The sequence below is a fragment of the Eptatretus burgeri genome, chromosome 8 (genome assembly GCF_056783735.1).
Source record: "Eptatretus burgeri isolate ZD-2024b chromosome 8, Ebu_testis_v1, whole genome shotgun sequence".
Taxonomy (NCBI): domain Eukaryota; kingdom Metazoa; phylum Chordata; class Myxini; order Myxiniformes; family Myxinidae; genus Eptatretus; species Eptatretus burgeri.
This window is the reverse complement of record NC_140968.1, coordinates 49723086-49747022: the sequence shown is the minus strand read 5'-3', so window position 1 is coordinate 49747022 and position 23937 is coordinate 49723086. Positions and strand designations below refer to the sequence as shown.

The 23937-nt window shown below is 42.9% G+C and overlaps 1 protein-coding gene across 5 annotated transcripts in view; it reads right to left on the bottom strand.

The window, feature by feature from the left end:
* Positions 1–23937, bottom strand: part of TXNDC11 (thioredoxin domain containing 11) — a 181165-nt gene that overhangs the window by 133601 nt on the left and 23627 nt on the right. For all 5 annotated transcript variants that reach the window (XR_015060896.1, XM_085891978.1, XM_085891975.1 and 2 more), the window contains exons 2-5: positions 12527–12743; positions 9874–9971; positions 9243–9372; positions 17–110 (exon numbers count right to left, since the gene is read on the bottom strand). Coding sequence is in view for 4 of the 5 variants with exons in the window: in XM_085891978.1 (XP_085748104.1) it covers positions 17–110; positions 9243–9372; positions 9874–9971; positions 12527–12743 (539 nt within the window). In the remaining variant the exon portion in view is untranslated. The remainder of the gene's footprint in view (positions 1–16; positions 111–9242; positions 9373–9873; positions 9972–12526; positions 12744–23937) is intronic.

Sequence of the window (23937 nt, the reverse complement as noted above, 5' to 3'; positions counted from 1 at the left end):
AGCAGCTACGACTTACTTTTTCTGAGAGCAAGTAAAGCTGCTTGGTAGAACGGCCAAAAACCAGCAGGCTGCGGGGTTCCCTGGAAGTCAAAGAAGCCAAGCACCCCATGCTGAAAAAGAATGGAACACATGCTTTATGGTACAAAGAAAAAATAAATAAATCGCTCAGTAAGCATAACTGGGATTATGATCAAGTCGTTTCGGAAATACTGTGCATGATCACGCTGAAAATCAGTGTGCTTACAATAAACCGACTGACATGATTTCCATGTAATTCAGGCGGGCATCAGAATGCACAGGGATGCACCATTGGGCAAGCAAGGCAGCAACACCAAGCCACGTCACTGCAGCACATGCTTCAGTGACATTGTTGCTACTTGCATTGCTTTTCTCTTTCTCTGAGGCACTGATGTAAAAATACGCGATTAAAAAAAAATGGATTGAAAATGTTATGTCGGAATTAGGGATTACCCATTTATCATGCGTGCCCAGAGCAGTGTGGGTTTTCTGCAGGGATTTGAAAAGGAAAAGATTGCAGATGAGGCAGAAATAAAGATAAAATAATGTAAAATACTCAGAGGTTAAAAAAATAAAAATAAAAATTCAAAAATGAAGGAATAAAGCCTTAAACAGTGGCAAAATATTTATCCATGAAAACAGATGATGTCCAATGCTTTGGAAATTCAAAACATGTCTTGGACTCATTCACCAGTCGTTTGTTGCAAAGCAGGCTTGGTGTGACAAAGTGGGCACAATACAAAGATGGCCTTGAATGAATGTAGAATGGCCATCCCTTGGAAGAAAGGTGATTTAACAGACAATAACTTATTCTGACTGTCTACACTGAACAATTAAATTATTCATATATATATATATATATATATATATATATATATATATATATATATATATATATATTACGAGCAAAAGTATCTGACGCTTTGCTGAAAGATTTCATCAAAAGACGGAATGTTGCACTTCACAAACATTCTGCTCTATTCACTCTGGAAATTGCTGAAGGGCATCTTCCATCTACTTGGAAGTCAGGTAACATCGCCTTCATCAACCATCATTGCTGCTTAGGATACGGCGCAAGCATCACTTCTGCTTCGCTGTGAAGCTCTGCAATGAGGCAGTGCTGATGATTCTGTGGCTTGTTGTAAATACCGTACCTCTTTATGATAACAAACCTGTTGAAAAACTATTTACATTCCTAATTTATCTGAAATGTTGTCCCACAAAGTAATTCAAATAATATGTACAACAAAACAGCTTATTAATATTGATGACCCTGGAAGTTCCATATGCGGTGACATGTTATGAGTATCAGGGAGAAATTAACACTTCCATTGTTCTGACAGTTTTTAGAACCACTGTAGTTGGTTTTGCTTCTTCTTATACTCAAAATAGACATCTATCTATGAATGAAGGAAAGAAAATGGGAAAATTAGCCAAGTCGACTTGTCCTCCACATTGATGGACAAGCCAAAAATACGGTAGATGAAAACCCCCCAAAACAAACCAAGTGTAATTTTTGGAAATAAAGCTCAGAAAACACAAATTACTGTGGATTATGGAATCACTTTATCACTGTACTAGTAAACTTGTGATTCGTGGACTGCCTTTGATTAATTAAGTGTTATGGGAAAATAGATTAAATTTCAGACACCTACCAATCACCAAAAAAAAACATAAGCTAACTACAACGGCATTAAGGAAAGTGCATACCTCTGCCAGGCTGAACAGTTTATGTTTTGTATTCCACTGATTGGCCGGATCTGCATCCGGACCTGAACCAAAATCGAATCGGCTTGTTCTTCTCACCTACCCAACTCATCCATAAAGTTTTGTCATAACTCATGTACAACTTTTTTGGATATGGTGCTATATATTGTCTTTGGCCCTATCAATGGGGAAGAATTGCTGGAAAAAAACATTCGAACAAAAAAAAAATCTTATCTGGATCTGGATCTTCACCAAAAATCGAGCTGGGCAGGCAGGTCTGTGGGGAGAGATAAAAACTGGGCAATGCAGGCACAACGGGGAGTTGCGGAGAGTTACATCAGTACGCCAGTCTCCAGCACCAGTCAGCTGTGAGTGCGTGCAAGACAGCGGTACTGCGACGATGAGCTACTCCAACTACAAGCTACTGCAACACGAAGAGCGCACTGGGGCGGTGCAGGTAGTCACCATTGCAACACGAGGGCCACTGCTCGATCTCCCAAAATATCTCCCCGTCTCCTCATTGTTCAAGTTTGAGTGAGAATGTGTGCGTGTTGGTGCCATAGGGGTTTTAGTTTATTTGTACAATATGTTTGTGAAATTCCTTCCCTTATTCGTGATCTTTGTGGGCAAGATCTATTCTGAGTATTTCTGTCCCAACACCCCTTGTCTTATCACCCTCGTCGAAGGAGAGGGTATTGCGTTTGGGTGCATTTGTCTGTCTGTCTGTCTGTTTGTTTGTTTGTCCGCACAGAACTTTCGTGTTTTTCTCTGCAACCACTTGTCGGATTAAGACAGAATTTTCACCAGAGGTGCGAATCCTCATGTAGAACGTTTTAATCATAACTATGCCATCATCGGTCATGTGGTGTGGCAGCCATGTTGAAAAAAACGAAAAAAATACTTTAGACCTCTATCTCTGAAACTGCACCAAGGAAAAAATTGAAACTTGGCACACGGCAAGTACTCCTCATAGAGAATGAGTGTGATGTTTTGATGATGTCATAAGTGCCTTCGTTATGTCATCATAATTGCATATGTAGAACACTACATCTGATCAGTATGAAAATTTTGAGGGTCATCTAAGGATAAAATGGTCCACAAAAAATGTGATGACGCCATCGGTCACGCGATTTGGCAGCCATATTGTTTAAAAAAAAAAAAAACTTCATAAATCGATCTGTTCTGGCTGAATAGATTGAGGCGAAACTTTCCAGGTATGACCACCTATCCATGAGGAACAAAGGGTTCACACACATGTCATAGGTCACATGGTTTGGCAGCCATATTGGATTTACCCCAAAACCTCCACAAAATCTTCTCCAGAATGGCTGGACAGATCGAGGGGAAATTTCACACAAATGTACCTCAAGCCATGGCTATACAAATTTGTTTAGGAATAATTGATAGGTCACATGGTTTGGCAGCCATATTGGATTGAAGAAAACTATTAAATAATGTTTTCTCTGGAACCACTTTATCAATCGATGTGAAACTTCACATTTATGATCTTGTATTGATGGGGAATATATGTTTTAAATTTCAATTTGATTGGACGCATGGTCTGGCAGCCAGAGTTATTTGATTTTTTTGATATGGGTTTTTATTTTTGTTGTTTGTCTTTTTTTGAATAAGGCTCACTTGGCTGTGCCTGGATGGGTTTGAGGGTAGAGGAGCAGCAGCTGAAACATGACTCCTATCCAGGTTCCTCCTGATGACTTCATTTTGCTTTTTGCTTGTTTGGGTTCCTTCTGATTACTCCAATGTAGGGCTGTACCTATTTGGTCTTCCATTTGATTTGAATTAAATTTATTTTAATCCCATTCTAAATTAAATTGAAGAATGAATAATAATTTTAAAACGTCATGGGTCAGAGTCAAGTGTCCGATCAAAGTGGGGTTGCATCAAAGCCGGGTTGCACCAAAGCGGGACGTCTTGGTATCCGGTCATCACTGCCGGCAGTTATAAAGTGGCAGTTCTAATTATGTCTCATTAACTACGTAACACACCAGTACACAAACACCACACAAAATACACCACACAAAATAAGTCCTGGTGAGGGTCTGCAATCTCAGATTGCTCTTTTTTCTTGTTCCTTTTCAGAAACACTTTTTTGTTTCCAATGACATGTCAGCCATCTCGTTCCATTTCTTGTGCATGGGAAACAGTTTCAGTATTAACTGATCCCTGAAGGAGATAAAAATTGGATAATTAATTCATACATAGGAACCGACATTCCACTCGGATTGGTTTCCAGTAATTATGTTCATTATCGGGTGGTTTGGCGTTAGCCAGGACCTGACATGCGACAATATGTAAACGTGCAATATTTAAGTATGCACTGCAACACTTACCACACAGCACACCGTCCACGCACAATAAATGTTTATGTGTTATTGTCTTTGGTGCCGTGATGCTCCATGAGCCGGAGTTACGCTGCACGAGCCAATTTTGGTTTACGGTTATTTTTGTTTGCGGACATCTTTTGTGATGTTTTCCAGAACCATGGCTTCAAATTATATCAATATGCAAAATTTCAACTTTCTCGCTCATTTCATAAGTACTAAACATTTATGTTAGTGAGTCATTGAGCAAGTTGTCAGAAAGAGCTCTATATATTTGATATGTGACATTAGTTTCAAGGAGACAATCAAAAAATTATAAATTTATGGTGGATTGGCCTGTGGAATGCAAAAAAAAAGTTTCTAATAAGATCACTGGTGCTAGTAAGTGCTTTATAAGCTTATTTTTAGAATATGATGTTTGAGACTACCATATGGTTGGTCATGCAATTCACATCCCATTAAAACATTAAAGCAAGAGCTTTGTCAGGGGATTTTTCATGAGTCTAGACTCTAGAGCCAAGACGACCCCTTTCACTCGCCAGGGGCACTATATTAAAGCAGATCTGCACGTTTACTCACAGACACACAAAATTATTACAGTAACTTCTCCCATCTCTTGTGGAGAGGGCAAGCTAATCACTGAACTCAGTTAATTTAGATCTCAACATAAAAGATTGCCAAACGTGGAGACACAATTTATCATTAAAACCTCCTCTTCTGAGAAATACCACACAGGCCATCGATTCATTGACACGCTTATAAGTGTAGTCAGGCCAATCAAATTATTATGCCACAGGATGGTGAGCAACATAAAGAAGCAACCCGTGCTGACAATTTGACTCCAATGCAGGTTTTCTCTTTTGCGAGGATCTGAACGCAGAAAGAAACGGCCAGACAGGTGAAGCTTATTTTTACCACTCCTTGTGCCTCTATATGAAACAGCTGAGCCATGTTGTAACATCATGACTACAAGGGAGGCTTATGCTCACCTCTCCTTGAACCTGTAGATAGGATGGCTGTGCCATATTGTAACCTTTTGCTGTAAAACAAACAATGACATCTCGTTTTCTATCACAACAAGGCATGCTTTAAAGGGAAAGAGTGGACAAAGTGTGCGAGTTTAAAATATGGGCAATGTGGCATAAATCAAGGAAGGCTTAACACATGCGCGATCAGCAGAAAAAAAACAACTCAAAAACGAGACTTCAAATGAGTTTTTTTTAACTTCAATTCTACAGTTTGAGATGGGGAACTCTGCATAAGACAACACTCAGTAAAATAACAGAGTTAGACCAGTAAGAACACAAAACAAATATAAGGTTATTCAGAGACTATTAAAATAACTTATTTGAACAACTTATACCAATAAAAAAAAACCAATGTCACCCTTAGGGTGACCCGTATCTTGCCAAAAGGTGACCACGTGTGACTTCTTTAAGGTCACACCGAGGTGAACAGAGCTGCTATCCACCAGGAGCGACTCCTTGAGGAATATCTGCCTACGAGAGATTCCGATGAGAATCGTTCTACAGAGTAACCATGAAATATATGCTTTTGCCTCATAACGTCACCAAATGACGTCATAATGTCTCAAGCTTGATATATCGAGAAAGCACTCATCGAGGTGTTCAATTTGAGGTACTACACAATATGGTTCCTAAAACTTTAAAATTTTACCTTGGGGTCAAATATGTTTGACCTCAGGCGCTAACCATGAATGTCAAGGCCAATCGCCACCAAAAATTAATCAGCTGAGCGCCAGACCATGACCTATATTCCCATGAAGTTTGAAGACTATCTGATCAAAATTACTCAAAAAATAAGGGTTTCGTCGACTCCCCTGATCTGCGACAAAGTGACCTTGACCTTTGACCTTGACCTTCAAAATTTTATGCGCTGAAAGGGACCTCTATAGTCCTCTGATATGCGAAGTTACAAAAATTTCCAATGATAACTGTGCTCTGCAGAGTGATTTATACGTGATTACAGACCAAAAAAAAAATTAAATTAAAAAAAAAAACATATGAAGGTCAAGGCCAATCACCACCAAAAAATAATCAGCTGAGCGCCAGATCATGAACTATATTCCCATGAAGTTTTAAGACGATCCGATCAAAATTACTCAAAATATAAGGGTTTCGTCGACTCCCCTGATTTGCGACAAAGTGTCCTTGACCTTTGACCTTGACCTTCAAAATTTTGTGCACTGAAAGGGACCTCTATAGGCCTCTGATATGCGAAGTTACAAAATTTTCCGATGATAACTGTGCTCTGCAGAATTTTTTATACGTGATTACAGACAAAAAACACAAACAAAAAAAAAACATACAAGCTGACTAACATATCTTGCAAAAAATTCGTTTTGGCAAGATAATAATGATGAGAAGAGCACTCGGAAGAACACATACTTCTGCCATGCAATGCCTCATCCAGTAGAACATATCAGGCCCAATAAATGAAATATCTTGCTGTATATTGTTTTTGGCCTCATCCCTCAATGGTATGCCTGGTGTTGGATTAATGGTTAGGGTGGCGGGCTTTAGATCCCATGGTCCTGAGTTCAAATCCCGCTCACCTGTTGAATTAATACCAGGTGGGGTTAGCTCGGCTTGTCATCCTTCCGAGGTAGGCAAAATGAGTGCCAGCATGCTGGTATCCTGTGTCAGAGTGATGACCTGTCCAGGATTATGCCCAATAGCCAAGGAGACTGCTTAGGCAGCACCAACGCTCTGCACAGAGTGTGGTCCCAATCTCATCCTCTCCTCAATGGTGAAGAATCACTTTAAAAAAACTTTAAAAATTTCGTATCCGGATCTGGATTCAGATCTTCCTCAAAATCAAATCAATTCGGCCTTGTCACACACCCAACCTGCCCACCAAATTTCATCTGAATCTGTCCAAAACATTTTGAGATATCCTGCACACAAACAAATAAACAGACATGGGTGAAAACATAACCTCCTTCCAGCTTCGGTGGCGGAGGTAACAAGAGTGACAATTGCCTTGCAATACATGTCCCCTACCGGTCCCAACGGGGAAGAAGAAACGAACGTGTTTGGGTCTATTCGGCGAAATAAAAGGAAAAGCAATTTTCATTTACTGATATCTTTTGTAGACGAGAAAGCAATAAAGACAGCTCGGATAACAAACCGGAGATAAAAATTAGTTTGCTTTAACACACGCTCAAGCCGATATGAAACCAAAATGAAGAAGAACCTTACTAGCCCACCATGTTTCGTTCGTTCGTTTCTAGGCTATGCCTATTTCATATGAAAAATAACCTGATGTCCACACATGAAGCAAAAATACATGTCCAGCTTATGTGCATATATAATACATCGTGGTTATATACCTGGGATCATTTCAATTGCATCGGGCCATGGACTAACAACCAGGCCTAAGGCCTGAGGCCTGCCAATCTGTGCTGCTTCATGCAATGTTGGCACACAATTTCATTGGGGTGGAGTCAGGGTAGCTGAACACTGACCCATGGATAATATGTGATATTTTCTAAGTTTAAAAAGGGCATAACTGTGAAAAATTGACAAAATGCCCTGAAACTCAAACTTGTTCTGTATTTTATCATAATAGAGCCATGCACCAAGTTTCAGGTGAATATGTTAAAGGGTATGGGAAAAAAGTCTGCAAAACATAGGTGGGACGGACGGACTGACGGAGAGCAAACCACGTCCCCTCCAGTTAAACCAGTAGGGGACTAATAACAATAATAATAATAATAATAATAGTAATAATAACAGTGGTCCTGTTATTATTGTTTGGGTTCCTTCTGATTGCTCTTTTTTCTGCAAAACATCGGTGGGACGGATGGACTGACGGTGAGCAAACCTCGTCCCCTCCAGTGAAACCAGGAGGGGACTAATAACAATAATAATAATAATAATAATAGTAATAACAACAGTGGTCCTTCATAACCAAATATGGCCTTTTATTGGTGATATACAAACACCTCGGTGGATGAATTTGTTTTGTAGTGTAGGAGCTGCTGCTTGTACAGCAACCACACTCTTGAGATAGCAAGAGGAGATGGGGCCATACTCTGTGCAGAGCGTTGGTGCTGCTTAAACAGTCTCCTTGGCTATTGGGCACAATCCTGGACGGGTCGCCACTCCGACACAGTATACCAGCAAGCTGGCACTCATTTTGCCGTCCTCAGAAGGATGACAGGCCGAGTTAACCTCACCTGGTATTAATTCAACAGCTGAGCAGGATTTGAACTCGGGACACTTGGATCCAAAGCCCGCCACCCTAACCATAAAGCCAACACCAGGCATAAGAGAGATAGAAAGCAATGTAATCTGGTATTAAGGAATATCCAAGAAATCCAGACCAGACCCTGTCATACTCTTAGTTGAGACAGGAGTTTGTAATTTGTTCAGCATGTCGTGTATAACTGGTTTACTCTTCAATAAAAAAAAACACCATATATAGTTAACGTCCACCGACTAATGCTCTCAGAGGGGACACTTGTCCTAAAATTCATCCGATGCATGCCATTATCTGATGCAATGCCTGTGAAGCACAAATCTGACAGTTCATAGTCAGATCAGGTGTGAACCCAGATTAGGCAGCACAAAGTAAAGTATGCTACCTTTGCATCATCCTGCCTGAACATCTTTGATGTGCAGTACTGATTGACATGTCCAGTGTATTCTGAGCTAAAAACACTCGACAATTGTCATGGTTGTCCCGATACATCGACGGGGTATGGGAATTCTGCCCGACTCGAGTCACCTAATACATAATCGGCAGCAACGGCACTGCCAAGTGCTTCCTAAATAACACCTGAGTGGTCCAATATAAGGGACACAATGTCAACCCAATTAAGTTCCATATGCCAAGTTTGACTCTTTTGAAAGATTTGCTGAAAAGGTTGAAACACCTTCTTGGAGCTGATCACACCACGAAGGTGGATACGCACCAGTTAGACATTTGCCAACTATTCTACGCAAACAATCCTGAACCACTCATAACCCTTTCAGGTTGCATTACGAAATATTATTTGACCCATCGCTTCAACTGGGAAAAGGTATGATGGAATCAACAGATCCGGGCATGGAGGGCTTCTCCCAAAATTGACTTGGAGAAATATGAAAAAGTAAAAAGCATAATGCCATGGTAAGAGGAAGGGGAAAAGGCACACATTTGGTGTCTCACCTCGGTTGTGGCGAGGAAGTCAAGGAGAGCACCCTGGTTAGGCAGGTATGTTAAAGGGTTCAACATTCGCTCGAGAAACTGCTGAAGGTACGAAGCCACAAGTGCTCCCCGGTATTCTATTGGTCCAAAACTGCAAGAACAGTTGGGAATTCATGATCACGGATTCCAAGCTACTCACACAAACATCATGCATTCCAATTACCAGTAGTTACACTCCAGTTAGTTTTCACCTTCTGGTTATCTCAGCCAGATATTGTTTGATATTCTTAATCTCATGAAGCATACAACTCTAATTCATCCCCAAATCAGGAATGTCAAGTAACGGGCCATTTATTGATCAAATACGCATGTTTTTTCGATGGGTGGGGGTCGGGGTATGATTAAAAAAGTTGAACTGAGAAAATGAAGACAGAGGGAGGTTGATGTAGGATTGGGGATAGAAGTCAAAGAGTTTTTTCAAATAAATACGTGGAACATTAGGGAAGGGAACAAGCATGTACAGAGCATACAAGGCAGAATCCAAAAATCCTACCATGTTGGCATATGTAATGGATGAACCATAAGCTTGTTAAAACACTTGAAGCACCTTCTGTTTTTCGACCCCAAAAACTGTTTGAAAACAAAGACTCACGCACGATGATGGGTCTGTATGGCAGGGAAGAAAGAAAAGGACATTCTCTGTCTGCAGTGTCCTCTGATCCACCAGCAGTTGATTGCGATGACCTGCACCTGAAAAGCAAAGATAAAAGGGTAATGGCAATGCGAGAACCAGCAGCAGCTCGACACCATTAATCGGGCAATTTGTAACCACGAGAATCAGCAACTCGTGGTGGAAAATTGTGTTCAGCAAAGTAACGAATCGATATTAGAATAAGCTGTTAACAGACTAGATCATGGAAAGAATAATTTTGCAAACTACGGGAAAAATCCCCTGGCAATTTCTGCCTGGCAATGTCCCAAGCTCAGGTTTCTAGAAACTGCTTATTAAAGGTGAAAAGGCAATTTCACACCAAAGGTGGTATTTCTGTGCTGCAAGTGAACGGAGAGATACCATGTTATTATGTTTGAGGGGGAAGCGGTGATGGTGGGGAGGGGAGGTGTACACTGGTCATCGTGCGGATACAGCGGTGGTGGTGGGAGCCACATTTGTGGGAGCTTCACGGTGGTGGTGGGAGCTCCAAGGGGAGCCGCATTTGTGGGTCATGTGCAAAATGATAACATCTCATGGCAGAAGCGAAGGTGTGACATAATTGAAAGTTCAGGATTTAAGGCTGAGCAGGTCGGTACTTGTGCAGAGGACCAATGAGAGTAGTCTGGTGATGTGGGAAAGTGAGCCTAAGGGAGAAGGTGAAAGATTCAGTGCACGGCTGAGAAAGAAGTGAGAATTGTATCGAGGATAGATGAAGAGTGCAAGTAGAGTGATCCCAAGCTACTCAGAAGGCATTTGGATTTCAACCAGAAAGAGTGAACTGACATGAAGTGTAGACCAGATCATGTGGGGCAAGAAAACTACACTCTCCCTGAAGGATATTAACGAGCTAACTGGGTATTTTTAAATTATGTATGGTAAATTCTCCATCACACTGTTCTCAAAGACAAGATCAGTTTCAACTGCCTGAAGCTGGATTTGAGCGCATGGACTCTCTCGTATCCTCACCACAAGACCAACCCACAAAAATTAACCACTCATGACATTGATGCAATGCCACCTTGGCCTGATAATGCCATACTAATCATTGACAACACATTTTAGGGTCTGTAACCATAACAGTTGGTGAAATTAAGTGGATTAAGCATTGTATGCACAGAGGTGGCACACCTCACATGACAAATACGTTGTGGACCAAAGTGTAGTGCTAACCTCCTCCAGATATTCATGTTAGTAACGGATAGGGATGTTGTCAAAAAAAACACAAAAAACAGGTTAATCTTAGTCTGCTAATGACTAACACCCAGATTTCTCTTGGCCACGGTAAAGTTCAGAGATAGCCGACGTGGAACATGCCGACATAGCACACCAACTTGTGTCGAGTTTTGGATTTTCAAACATGCTCAAACTTACATCACACTTTCTTTATGCATATTTTTGCAGCAGATGTTCTCTACATATTATGTGCATTGATGTACATGGTGAACATGCAAAATAAATGGAACACTCATTTGCATGAATGGCGAATAAAGCGACGATATAAGAAAGATCGACATCAACCATTTGGCAAGTGAGCGAGCATTCATAAAGGAGTTCGTACGTTTCCAATAACATGGGGTGCAATGAAATTCATGACATTTCGCATACAAATGGAATTTTTAAAAGATTCCAAACAATATATTTGTAGTTAAAGGCAAATATCTGCACGGCTAAATTTTGCAGCCAAATGAAAAATGTAACTTGATGCGAATGAGTCGATGGATATGCTTCCGCCGACATTAAATATCAACCCACTGTTACGATTGATTGGGGGGAAAGATAGACAGAGAGACAGAGAAGAGACAGAGACAGAGACAGGGACAGGGACAGGGACAGAGGACAGAGGCAGACAGAGACAGAGATAAGTGGAAGAGGGCAAACATCAGATGCTCCTAACTCGAGTTATGATGTACAAGATGATTTTCAATGGGCACGTGACCTTTGAACTGTTGAACCCAAAATTGAATCGGTTCATCTTTGTATGGCAGTCCATCTTTGGGCCAAGTTTGGTTGAAAACTCTCCTGTGGTTCACAAGTTATTGTGGTAACAAATATTTTCAATTAAAAGTCACATGATCAAAGACCAGTGGAACCTAAATTTGAATCAGTTCATCTTTACATCACAGGACTGGAAATAGTTGTACCAGGTTTGGTCAAAATCCCTTCAGTAGTTCACAAGTTGTCGCAGTAATGAAAATCTGCTATGCACACACGGACGGACACAAAGCCAGGAGGACAACCAGAAAACACAATGCCTCCCAGTGGCTTCAGCTGCGGAGGCATGAAAAAATAAAAGTGGACAGCGTGCCAAGCATTCTCGGTAACATTTTTCACGGTTACACAAAATGTAGTCTCCGTGGCACATTCAAAGCAATGATGACTCTTTTTTTTCTTAAAAAAAAAGAAACACCATTTTGGAAACATTGGATAAGGCAGAAAAATAAAAGAAACCAACATGATAGCCCAGTGGTAACCTTTGAGCTGCTGCACATGGATTCTCATCAGATCTAATTCCATTCCCAAGGAGAGAGAATGTTGTTTCATTCAGTGTAAGTAACAGTTACGACATTCATACACAATGCAGGTTGCAACACACCTGTCCAGTCAAGGCACGGGCCACCAGCTCTATCTGTGGTCGTGCCTCAACTGAGCGAGAGCACCAAGGTGCATAGAACACAAACATAGTAAGATCTGCATTTTCGAGTCGAGCCTCTGCCTCCTGAAGCTGCCCCAAGAAGAAGTCAACGACGAGAGAGCTTTTCGAGAAGAACTGCGTCGGGGATGGAGCAGGCCACACTGTGTCACGGTCACGGCTGAAAGGGGTCAGTGGGGATGATGAGAGATTATAAAAATGAGGGGGAATTCGGAAAAATGAAAAGTGTGTTTGATTGACCAGAGAAGGAAAGTACAACATGGAGGAAGCAAGGGAAACAGAAAAAGTACTGCATCATAGACATCGTCATTGTTGAAAGATGATGCAGTCATATCAGTTACTTTAATGGCAAAGTTGATGTTGAGATATGATGGAGAAAGATCCTATAAGCACACACCCAAAGCATTTTGTAGGTACAGTTATATAAACAGGAAATCAACATTGGCAAGAATGTCAAAACTAACATATTCACAGAAAAGTTACAGATACTGGCATGAGCGTTTGTGTCCAACATGATGAATGAAATGATTCATAGAACTATAAACTCCACTGAGTACACATAAACGCTGATGAAGCAGATCCTGCTGCTCGTTGCAGCCACCTCCACAATAGAGGAGCTCTTGCCTTCCTCTCCTTGCTGTGTAGGAGCTTGCATCCAGCTTGTTCACCCACTGTCCTATCCCCCCACCCCTCTACTTGCTTTTATTCTTCTCCATACCTATTCGTCCTCCAAGTATCCCTCTGTTATAACCCTCTACCTTGTTGTTGGTGCGTTTCCCCTCTTTACACTATATGCTTTTTGTGCTTGTCAGCTGTATTCGAACTCTTCCACCAGCCTCGACTTCGTACACAAAAACTGACAACTTGGTCGAGTTGTGATGAATCTCAGGTCTATTGGGATAATATTGCAATATAATAATATCTCTCTCTCTCTCTCACACACACACACACACACACACACACACACACACACACACACACACACACACACACACACACACACACACACACACACACACACACACACACACACACACACACACACACACACACACACACACACACACACACACACACACACACACACACACACACACACACACACACACACGAAAACTTGCAGAAGAAACAAGAAAGCATCTCAAAATACAAAGCCTGTCCACATCCGTTTTGTACTCAAACTAAACTTGACGAAAATTTCAGTTAAGAAAAATTGTACATCCTCACGACCGGTGTTTGTTTGTTTGCCGGGCTACTCCTACAGTTCTGGGACGATCACATCCAGACTTGCTATGGAGGATCAGTGTGACCCAAATTGATGTATAGGGGTGCTTTATCTTTGCCGGTGGTCGTTGCAGGGGGACACAAATTCTCGATGTAAATGTGTATCATGTAGCGCCGCCTCCAGGTGGGGGAGGGTATTACAAGTGTTCACCATTTCGAGTACAATATTCCTGTCCCCACGTTTTCCAGTGCAGTGAGGTGTTTTGAATTATAAGCAGTAGGTATGTTATATTATGCACGTAACCCGGATTTTTCTTTTTGCCTATCCAGCGCTGTCAGTTGCCTACACACCGCCTAAATAAAAGGTGTGCGTCAGAAGAATCTGTTGCATGCTTGGGACAAGATCGCTTGTAGGATGGGTATTCTGCTAGTTTTATTAATTTGTGTGCTTCTATGTTCTAATATTAAAGGCTTGTTGAAGATTTCATGATAAAAGCTCAATTAAGGCCTGTACAGACAGACTAAAGCTCAATGGTAAATAAAGAAACAGAAGTGATTAAAAAAAAAAAGAGGAGTCTCGTGCTTGACACCCTCGGCAGGGTTAATAAGGACTATTTATAGTCACTGTGACTTTTCCTTTTCACACTTTGACCCAATTATTAATTCTTTTCCCCACATTCAAATAATAAAGGTTTTTTGAAAATTTGATGTCAAAAGCTCAAATTGTAAAAAAAAGTTATGGCCCAGACACACACACAGCCACACGGAGACAATTTTAGAGCTGGGACGGCTTCATTCCACCTACTGAAAGCAGCATATGGAGATAACAGCTAACAACACACGCTTCCCGCTGCAGGACGGACGGGCTCATGAGGTGTATTGATCACGCAGGCATGATTGGCCAAATGGCCTCCTCCTGTGTCCTAGTTCTTGTATTGCGTGTTACATTTCATGTAATATAGTAGTTATTACCTCCACCACCGAAGGTGAAGGAGGTTATGTTTCACCCCTTTCTGTCTGTTTGTTACTTACGAAATCTTTAGATTTTGGAAGTATATTGATGACTTCCATCCTCTGTTTGTGTGTGTGTGTGTGTGTGTGTGTGTGTGTGTGTGTGTGTGTGTGTGTGTGTGTGTGTGTTTATGTGTGTGTGTGTGTGTGTGTTTATGTGTGTGTGTGTGTGCGTGTGTGTGCGTGTGTGTGTGTGTGTTTGTAGGCACGATAACTCGAGAATGGAAGAAGCTTCCAATGTCAAATTACACCACGTGATACAGGAGGGTGATGGCTAGCGCTGATTAGATTTTGGTCAATATCGGTCAAAGGTTAAGGTCACAGTGAGGTCAAACATAATTCTGTAAATTCCTGTGGAGAAATGGAGTATTTTTGCTTCGGTCGACGTCACGAGTTCGTTTTAACTTCGATTTTAATTTTGTCTTCGGTTTTTGCGATCGCTTAGGATGCTTAACACTCGGTTGTCGAAATTCTGGTAAAAATCGGATGTTTTGGAGACGTTTTAAGATTGTATAAAAATATTTCACCCGCCGCATCACGGCTCGTCACGTGGCTCGTCACGTGGCACAGCGCGCTCGAGCCGACGCATCGTTGAGTCACGTAAAGGTTTTGCGTGTGCGCGCTGATGTCATGGCGCTCGCCGCGGCGTCCTTTCGAGTTGGGGGGGCCGTCGAGTGTGACCTTTACGTTAATCCGCGGTAACTCGAGAACGGAAGAAGCTACCAATGTCAAATTACACCACGTGATTCAGGAGGGTGATGGCTCGCGCTGATAGATTTTGGTCAAAATCGGTCAAAGGTCAAGGTCACAGTGAGGTCAAACATTCGATTTTTGATGGTTTGGTACAGAATCATCGTAGTCACTTCTGGTTTGTGTCGCTACCTTCTCTAGAGACAGCTTTTATTAGACAAGGTCAGAGGTCAAGTTGACAATTTCGTAAGTACCAGTCTATGACTGCTTGTTTGTTTGTCTGTGTGCAGGATATCTTACAAAGTTGTGTATGGATTTGGATGAAACTTGGTGAACAGGTTGGGTGTGTGGCAAGGACGAATTGATTCAATTTTGGTGAACATCTAGATCCGGATCTGGATAGGAGAATTATTTCTTTTTTAAAGTGATCCTTCACCATTGAGAGATAGGGCTAAAAACAATATTGCACTGTATTGCATGATATTTCAAAAATGTATTGGGCCCGATATGTTCTCCTGGATCAGGCATTACGTGGCGGAGGTATGCGCTCCACCGAATGCTCTTCTAGTTAACTCTGTCACCGAAGGTGGATGGAAGTTATGTTTTCACCCCTGTCTGTCTGTGAGCAGGATATCTCAAAAAGTTATGGAAGGACTCAAACAACTTGGTGGACATGTAGGGTTAGTATAGGCTCTGGTGGGGTGTTTGTGTACATGACTCTTTTAGAGCGTCACCATATTTTTTTTTGTTCTATATGCCAAGACCTTCAAAAAAAGTTTGGGTAACACCTCCAGATCAAGTACATTTTCTCTGTAGGGTCCATCTTGGATTCACAGTTGGCTACCAGCAAACTATAATTGAACCAAAATGCCCATATTGGGTTTAGATGGTATAAATCATTAGTACACACCCATAAATTATTAATTTTGATGTACTTCAATTACTTATGCATTGCTTAACACATTTTAGCATGATTTATTCTCTTAAAACTTGGTTCACAGTAGAAAATGACCATATTTTACGTAATTTTAGTCAAAAATAGCTTTCAACTTGAAAGTAGCTCAAAGTTTGATGGTCTCTGAATGACTCAATATTGTAAGTAGAGCTATAAAATTTGGCCAAAAGTTTCATTATTAAGTTCTCTGAGCAATTCAATTTTCATATTATCACAATGGGGCTATGTGTGATGACCATAGAGCTCATTGTAAACCAAAGTCACCCCTACCCCCAAATGGCCACTTTTATGGCATCTCATCAAATGATATCTCCTCAACTAAATGGCATGGGAAGTTGATTTTTTTTGTACTAAATATAGGTTATTGACCCCAAGGAATTCATTGATAAAATTTTTGTAGTTTTTGTAGTTGATCGACTTAGCATAATTCCAAAATTGCTGCCAAAATATTGAAAAAAAGCTCATGAAAAACCAAAGTCACCCCTGACCCCAAATGGCCACTTTTACGGTATTTCATCAAATGATCATATCTACTCAACTAAATGGCATGGGAAGTCGATTTTTGATACTACATGTATATATAGGTTTTTGACCACAAGAAATTCATTGGTTAAATTTTTGGAGTTTTTGGAGTTGATCTACTTATTAATAATTCCAAAATTGCTGCCAAAATATTGAAAATTCGGAATGCAGAACAATATTCAAGATGAAACTCTAACTTCATATCTTTCCCACTCCCTCGAGCCTATCTATTAAAACAAGTAAAAAACAATATTAATTTCAGAATTTTAATGTTTACACATTGAAATAAGTTCTGCTTTATGCACAACCATGAATACAGTGGTGCACATACATCAATACTAGTAGTTACATACACATTGCTGCCAAATAGCTCAATATGTTCCTGACTTGATATATTTTCTTGAATTATCACTCATCCAGCATTCAAGATAACTTGTTATTAATGTGATATTTTACAGATGCTACATACCGCTAGTACTAATATTATTACACACACTACATAATTTACTACATACATACATGTACCTGGATAGTTTTCTTGAAAACTACAGTAAGCACACTGCATTCTAATACGAGTTACATGTAGATTACTACAAACTAGCTCATAAAGTCCAGGAAAAATTGTTCTAATGTGTTGTTGATACATTTAATTCATATTTCTATGGGTTCAAGATCAGGTTTTATTATATTTTACAAATTGCCAAGTTAATATCTGAATACTAATAGTTGACCCTGAAAGTATAAGTCAAGGTCTTTGAAACCAAATCCATTCAATTCCTTACCCTTAAAATGTATGATTTGACATTTAATTTATATTTATATATGTGTACTTGATCAAATTTTATGACATTAGACAATTTGTCTATTTATAGATAGAATTGGGGGATTCCCTCATTTTCGGGATCAGATAGAATTAGGGGATTCCCCCATATGGGGGATTCCCCCATTTTGCTTTGAAATTTAAATATTTTGATCTAGATTTCACAATTATTCATTAAAATATTTCATTTTAAGAGATACAATTATTCTTTGATATTTCATTTCCAACTTTTGACCATTATAATTACTTAAAATCAAAGGTGATCCATTAAAATCTTACCTTTTGTTTGCTGCATTGTTTTCTCTTCTTTTTCTTGAAAATCCAGTTGCCAAGAGGAAGTGACATCATAGTTAACCTCACTGCGACATCATAGTTTACCTCACTAAGGTATCCCCAAAAATGACATCATAGACTTTCATATCACTGTAATTTACTAAGAAATGGTCTGAGGGCTTAGGTATGTATTATACACGAATAGGAAATCACATATGGGGAATTATTTAGTCACCTGATATTTGACTTTGAGTGAAGGATTCAAGGTCAAATAGACCCTCAACAGTGTTCCCTTTGTAAAAAAAAATGTCCTTATCTTTCTTAAAAAAAATGGTCTGATGGCTCAGTTACATATAAGTGTTATGAATAAATGGGAAATAATATATGGAATCTTTTGGTTACATGGTGGTTGTCCTCGAACAATGGGGTCAAGGTCAAATGGACCCTAACAGCATTGTCATCATAGTATTACCTTTATCAAGGAAAAGCCCATATCATTCTAAACATGGTGTGATGGCTAGAAATAAAATATGGAAATCTTTTGGTACTTGACCTTGCCCCGGTATGTGGTTGTGCCCCAAGTTCTGCTACATCTAATTAAGATGAGTGTCTCAATATAGTCTCTGTAGGATTGAAGCATATGCACATCACTGTTTTAGACCATTAATTAAAGCTTCAATGTTAAATCATGTCTACTTTTCATTATTTTGGCAGTCATTTTGAGGAAAATCTTGGGATTATGCAAATTAGATCAGCGAAAACAATACAAAAATGTGACCAATGAATTCCTTGGGGTCAATAACCTATATTTAGTATAAAAAAATCAACTTTCCATGGCATTTAATTAAGGAGATATCATTTGATGAAATACCACAAAAGTGGCCATTTGGGGGTAGGGGTGACTGGTTTACAATGAGCTCTGTGGTCATCACACATAGCCCCATTGTGAGAATATGAAAATTGAATTGCTCAGAGAACTTGATAATGAAACTTTTGGCCAAATTTTATAGCTCTACTTACAATATTAATTCATTCAGAGACCATCAAACTTTGAGCTACTTTCAAGTTGAAAGCTATTTTTGACTATAATTACGTAAAATATGGTCATTTTCTACTGTGAACCGAGTTTTAAGAGAATAAATCATGCTAAAATGTGTTAAGCAATGAAATAAGTAATTGAAGTAAATCAAAATTAATAATTTATGGATGCTTAATAATGATTTATTCCATCTAAACCCAATACGGGCATTTTGGTTCAATTATGGTTTGCTGGTAGCCAACTGCGAATCCAAGATGGACCAGACAGAGAAAATGTACTTGATCTGGAGGTGTTATCCAAACTTGTTTTGAAGGTCTTGGCATATAGAACAAAAAAAATTAGGGTAATGCTCGAAAAGAGTCATGCACACAAACACCCCCCCCCCCCCGAGCCAGGAGTAGGTGTGTCTCTGATTATATATGCATATATATATATATATATATATATATAAATGTATATATTGTTGCGAATTCGCGCTCGCCGGCGTGCGAGCGGCCACGTAACTCGAATCGTGGCACGTCGCCCACCGGACGGACAATCCCGTCGTGACCCTCTCGGACTAACGCCGGGAACTAGTCACGGGTGGGCCTTTCGGCCTCACCACGATCGTGCCAATCGGCCCCCCCGCGTGGGATAGGGTTGTTCGCCAAACTCGACCTACCTAAGTACCCACGCTGAGGGTAGACCGGGTGATCGCACCTCGCCGCAGGTCGACTCCGGACATGGGCCACTTAAGCGACCCGTTCCGTACTAGTGGGATAACCGAGCGGTGTTATCGTCGGCCTCGACGGTTCCGATTAATTATCGGGCGTATTAAGCCCACTACCAACCCTTTACGTGAAGCAAGATGGAGATTCAATTAAAGAAAAGACGAAGCGAAACGGGAAAAACAGTTCAACATAATGCACATTTATTCCGCGGCACACAGAGAGCACACATATACAATGACAACAATTATGCACCAAAAGCAGATGTAACAAAAGAAACACAACAATGCAGATCTACTACCGACTACGCGTGCACACGGCAACACTCACACAGTTTTACTTTACAGACGGCGCCGACAACACATTTACTCAAAAGCAAAAGAAAAGGGCCACCCTTAAAGACAAGGGGGCAGACGGGGCCTGTGGGCCACGAGACCGGGTGGATCCGACCTGTGTCTTTGTGATGAGCCGCAAATGTAGCGGCGCGGCGGTGCCCCGACTCCGCGCTCCTTCGCTGATTTCGTTGGCACTGCTTGGAGTGGGGTGGGAATGGGGCCCCCCTTTTCGCACTATCTCGGCGCGAGGGGGGGGGGAATTGTTGATGCTCTGGGGAAAGAGGATAGCTGGCTTGCTTGGGTCCCGCGGCGAGTGACTCCACAGCGAGCTCGTCGCCGACCGCCGTCTTCCGAACCGTCGACCGACCGACCGACGGCGAACGACACATGTACTTACAGAGATACCTCACCTACGGGACCTGAATGGTGGTTTGCGAATTTCCTCAACCGCAACACTACCCCTCCCCTTTTTACAGTGTCATCCCGAGTCGTCAAATTTTCGTGTGCAATCATGTGTAGTTCTCCCCTAGTACGTTTTACCTATGGATCCCTGAGTGCGACATTCATGGTATTCGTGTCCCCAAAATAAATAACCTGAGGGCTGAGTAACTAACTAAACAAACCCACTCACACGGACGACTTAACCTTAACTTACAAATTTTACACTAAACCATGGCCCAGGATCAATGGAATCTATAAAAAGAAAGCAGTTAGCAGGGAGCCAGGCTGCTCGCATGCTGTCTCTGGCTCAAGCAATGCAGGTGACAGGGAACGTGGCCGGCTGCTCACACGCAGTCCAAGGCCTTCCCTTTTTAAAATGAACCAAGTGAACCACAATGGGGCATGCGCTGCACAAACGCAGTCTCCGTGCCAGCTCAAGTGGCACACGCAATGAACACAACGGATGGATGGATGGATGGATGGATGAATGCAAACACGGTGCACGGGCCGCCACTGCAGGCCCGTGTTGTAGCTGCCAACAGGGCAGTTCTCGCAGCTTGCAAACTGTTGCCTTGATCCTAGCGCACATGGAAATGAACAGGGGGGGGGGCAAAGCAAAATTGAACGGGGGCTGGTGAACATGGGCCATGGGCATGGCATGGCAAAGGTGAGCAGGCAACCACAGCCTGCAGAACAAGGCCATTGCAGGCAAGCACAGCCGGCAGACGAACTGGCTGGCACAGGCCTTGCAGTAAACAGCTGCAGACGATCCGGCCGGTACAGGCCTCGCAGCAAAACACAGCCGGCAGAAGAAGTGGGCCGGCACAGGCCTTGCAGCAAACAGCTGCAGACGATCCGGCCGGTACAGGCCTCGCAGCAAAACACAGCCGGCAGATGAAGTGGGCCGGCACAGGCCTTGAAGTAACACAGCCAGCAGATGAAGTGGAAGGCACTTTTGCCTTGAGATGGAGGTTGGTGGAGGGAGTGCGGTGGTGCTGGCCACTCAGAAGGCGGGCTCGGACCAACCCTACGGTCTCCCTCCCAACCTATCGCCTTTGCCTGTCACTGTCCCTACCCACTCCCTTAATTTGTCAAACCCAATTTAGCCCCAACTTATTTTTTGTTGTTGTTTTTATTTTTACTTCCCTACTATAAATCGTCCCCTAACCCCCTTTATCGTCCTTGTTCGGCTAACCTATCGTCTCCTAGCCTACTCCCAACGCCTACGTTCCCTTCCCGGAGGGGAACAAGGGAGAGCTAGCGTCCTGTGTCGAGGCCCAAAGAAGCCTCAAGATGGCCTCCCCAGACTTCAGCGATCTTAACACAAAGTGGGTCCAGCGGCCCACAACGAGAGCGAAGGGATGGATGGTGCGGAGGAGTACACTTCCTAATCTACCCTATCCATTTACCTTTAAACTACCCCGGAGCTTTCAACAAGCGCCTCACGCTTCAACTATTGGTTCTAACAACCCAGATTCCCGTCGCCTGCGTTGGTGTCCTCACAATTTCGGGCCGTGCCCACAACACTGCCCACGCGGCTAATGGCGCCCCAGGCCCCCGCACCGAGCGGACGCACCCGTGCCCACTACGCTATCCCGGCCCCCCCATGGGCCCTTGGCCTACCGCGGCCGACTAGCCTGGTGCCCGGGGTACCCACTCAGCGATACTCACCTTTCGCAGCCACGCTCCCAGCCCGTCAACAGGGCTCCTGCACACCTCCAAATGGGTATCGAGCCTACACTCCCACCAACAGCAAAACGACTTACATTTTGTCAATTTAACTAACCCAGCTAACTCACTCTACACTGACCCCGGGGTCCCTTGGGCGGGAGTCACTCCTCCCCCCAATCACTCATCGCACCACACATTCCCCATTCGCTCCATTCACACAGACCTGCTGGCCTCACTCACTCACCAAGCACATGTACTCACCTCACAACCCACAAATCTTTAACACACACACCGTTGAACTCTGCCATCCTTCTAACTACATCCCCTAACTAACTCGTGCTCCCACGTCGTCCCTTACACTATAGCACGTTCCATTTAATCTACGTAGCTAATCTACGTCCCCTCCACACATTCACTGTCACTGTCTCCAAAAATCCCATTAATCAATTTCCCAACCTAAATCTCGCTACAATCCCTCTAACTAATCCATTCCACGGGCCCCATGAGGACTTACCCCTGCCCCATGGAGCCGGTCTAACTAAGCTAACCCTTCCCCCTAACTAGTTTCATCCTGTGCCCAGGCCAGGGGGTCTTCCACCCCTTGCCCAGGGAATCCTGTTCACCCGAAAGCGAGGCTTGCCTTTTTTTTTATTGCGCAGCACCAGCGCGGTAACTCGCAACCTGCGCACCAGCGCGGCAATTCACAGCCGCGCACCTTTGGCGTGACGTCATGGCAGCTGTTCGCGTCCCTCGTCCCTCTTGGACGGTACCATCCGGCAGGGATTCACCCTCCTGCCGGATTCCAACCACACACGCAGCCATGACGTCACCCGGCGCATAAAAAAAAAAACACAAGCCTCACGTCTTGAGGGGCTCCCCACGCGAACACATGTGCTCTGCCTGTTGGAGCTTAACACACGCCCGCGTGGAGAACCCGTCCAGTCCAAATTCGTTTACCTGCCTAAACTTTGTCCGTCGCGGGATCGGCATAATTCACCGCGCTCGTTTCCGGAACGGGCTTCACTCCCGCAAGCGAGCACGTGGGGGCATCGTGCGTTGCACAGCACGGAGCTCGCGCTCGCTGCTGGGTGAACCCGGCACGCTGCTCAAAACATCTACAGCCGCAACTCGGCTTTTGTCCCTCTGTCGCCGTCTCCGTTGCCATTCGACCCACGCACACCTGCGTGTTACGACGCTCACACACCACTCCATTACATTCACACCGGGAGACACGGCTGCATGTTCACACATGCCCACCGACATCTCCCTCACACACGGTGTCGCCCTCACACTCGGCCGCTCACTCACTCGTGCCGTTTCCCTCACACAAAGCATACCACTCACACACGCGGGGGCACTCGCCCGCGGTGTCTCATCCACACACGGCGTGCTGGGGAGCACGCCCTTCGGCACACTTGCCACCACACCACTCACACACGTGAGCGCACTCACACCTGGGGTCTCATCCACACACGGGGTCTTTGTCACCCACCCGGTCGCTCTCACACACGCCCTTGCACCCGCTCTATGCGTGCGTTGCAGCACGCATTTCGCCACACTCGTGAACACACACCTCGACACCACACACACCGGGACAACCACACTGGGGATTCGTGTCCCCACAAGGGTCTCCTGGGCCTCTATACCCCCCAAGCTTTCCGTGCAC